This window comes from Dipodomys ordii, unplaced genomic scaffold (genome assembly GCF_000151885.1).
Source record: "Dipodomys ordii isolate 6190 unplaced genomic scaffold, Dord_2.0 Scaffold180, whole genome shotgun sequence".
In the NCBI taxonomy this organism is placed as follows: Eukaryota; Metazoa; Chordata; class Mammalia; order Rodentia; family Heteromyidae; genus Dipodomys; species Dipodomys ordii.
In genome coordinates, this window is record NW_012267396.1 from 559,942 (window position 1) to 561,791 (window position 1,850).

The following is a 1,850-nucleotide window of genomic DNA, read 5'->3' on the forward strand; positions in this document are numbered from 1 at the left end:
GGAGTGTGAGTAGGGACCCGGGGTGCACCTCCTCTGGTTCTCTGTCTTTAAAGAGTCAGAGTCTTTTGGGGGGCAGTAGTGTGTGTGTGTGTGTGTGTGTGTGTGTGTGTGTGCTGGGAACTCAGGGCGTGCGTGAATGCCGTCTCTGAGCTTTTTCATTCAAGCCTGGTGCTGTACCACTTGAGCCACTACTCCACTTCCGGCTCTTTGGTGGTTAAAATTGGAGATAAGAGTCTCATGGACTTTCCTGCTTTTGAACTTTGATCCTAGATCTCAGCCTCCTGAGTAGCTGGGATTACAGCCATGAGCCACTGGTGCCCAGCTAAGTATACGAGTTTGAATTTAATGCTTGCTAGGCCAGAAGTCTAACCTCTTTGGCTTTAGTTACGATGTCTCGCTCTCCATCCGGTCCCCTGTCCTTACCCCGCCCCGCCCCTTTCTTGGTTTCTTGGGGATCTGGCTAACTTTTTATGCTGGCTGGCCTGGGACTGTAATCCTCTGAATCTCCACCTTCCAAGTAGTTGGGATTACAGAGGTGCGCTACCATGCCCAGCCTTTGGGCAGCATTTTGGGGATGGGAAGAGGCTGCTGAGCAACAAGATTTGGGCAACATTTCGAGAAAGGATGAAGGGAAGGGGGAAGGCGTGTCCATAGATTGGGGCGTGGGGGTGGGCGGAGTCTGCCAAAGCTGGGCTGAAGACTGGGAGGAGGGACCAATGGTCCAACTGAAGAAAAAGCGACTCCTCCCCCTTACTGCCCAAGCATGGACTAAACCTTTCCTCTTGGCCTTGGGATGCAGCAAAAGATTACATAGCGACCAAAGATGGATCTTAGCCAGGCCAGGCGCAGGTGACTCACACCTTTTAAATCCTAGCTCCTCAGCAGTCTGAGATCTGAGGATCACAGTTCAAAGCCAGCCTAGACAGGAAAGTTCTGTATGACTCTTCTCTCCAATTAACTACCCACAAAAGTCAGAAAAGGAGATGTGACTGAAGTGGTACAGCACTAGCCTTGAGCACAAAAAGGCTGTGGGGGGAAGGGGGGCAGTGCCCAGGCCCTGAGTTCAAGCCCCAAGACCCGCCTCCTCCCCTCTTCTCCCCCCTGCCAAAAATCAGTCTCTTAGAAACCCCAAAGATCTGTACGGCCCTCTTCTAGACGCACCGGCGCTGGACAGTGTGGGCTGCCCCGAACGCCTTACGTGGCTGGAAGGAACAGAAGCGTCGCTGAGCTGTGTGGCCCAGGGGGTCCCGCCGCCCCACGTGAGCTGCGTGCGCCCCGGGGAGGTGGCCAGGGTCGAGGGGCCCCTGCGGGTCGCCCGGGAGCACGCGGGCACCTACCGCTGCCAGGCCACCAACGCCCGAGGCGCAGCAGCCAAGAACGTGGTTGTCACCGTGGAATGTGAGCATCGCGGTGCGGGGTCCCGCGGGGACCCATCCCGGCCGCCCGGGGCTCCCTGCCGGTCCCCTGAGCCGGCCTCTGCCTTCCTTGGTCCCCAGATGGCCCTCGTTTTGAGGAGCTGAGCTGCCCCAGCAACTGGACCTGGGTGGAAGGATCTGGAAAGCTGTTTTCCTGTGAGGTGGACGGGAAGCCGGAGCCAAGCGTGGAGTGCGTGGGACCCGAGGGTGCCCGGGACGGGGTGGCGCTGCCGCTGGCCTCCTCCAACCCCGAACCCCGGAACCCCGGGAGCCCCAGCGACCCGACGCCCGGCGTCTACCTCTGCAACGCCACCAACCGGCACGGCTCCGCCATCAAAACCGTCGTCGTGAGCGCGGAGTGTGAGCGGGGCCCAGATGGGCGAGGGAGTAAGAGGGGGACCCCCCCCCCGCTTCCCCCACCCCAACACCTCTCTC

The 1,850-nt window shown here is 59.4% G+C and overlaps 1 protein-coding gene across 1 annotated transcript in view; it reads left to right on the top strand.

Moving 5' to 3' along the window:
* Nucleotides 1-1,097: 1,097 nt before the first annotated feature.
* The window catches only part of Icam5 (intercellular adhesion molecule 5, telencephalin), a gene marked incomplete at its 5' end in the record, with an annotated part of 3,316 nt that continues 2,563 nt past the window's right edge, over nucleotides 1,098-1,850 (top strand). The window contains 2 exons of the mRNA XM_013033936.1: nucleotides 1,098-1,398; nucleotides 1,497-1,802. Of these exons, the coding sequence (XP_012889390.1) occupies nucleotides 1,098-1,398; nucleotides 1,497-1,802 (607 nt within the window). The remainder of the gene's footprint in view (nucleotides 1,399-1,496; nucleotides 1,803-1,850) is intronic.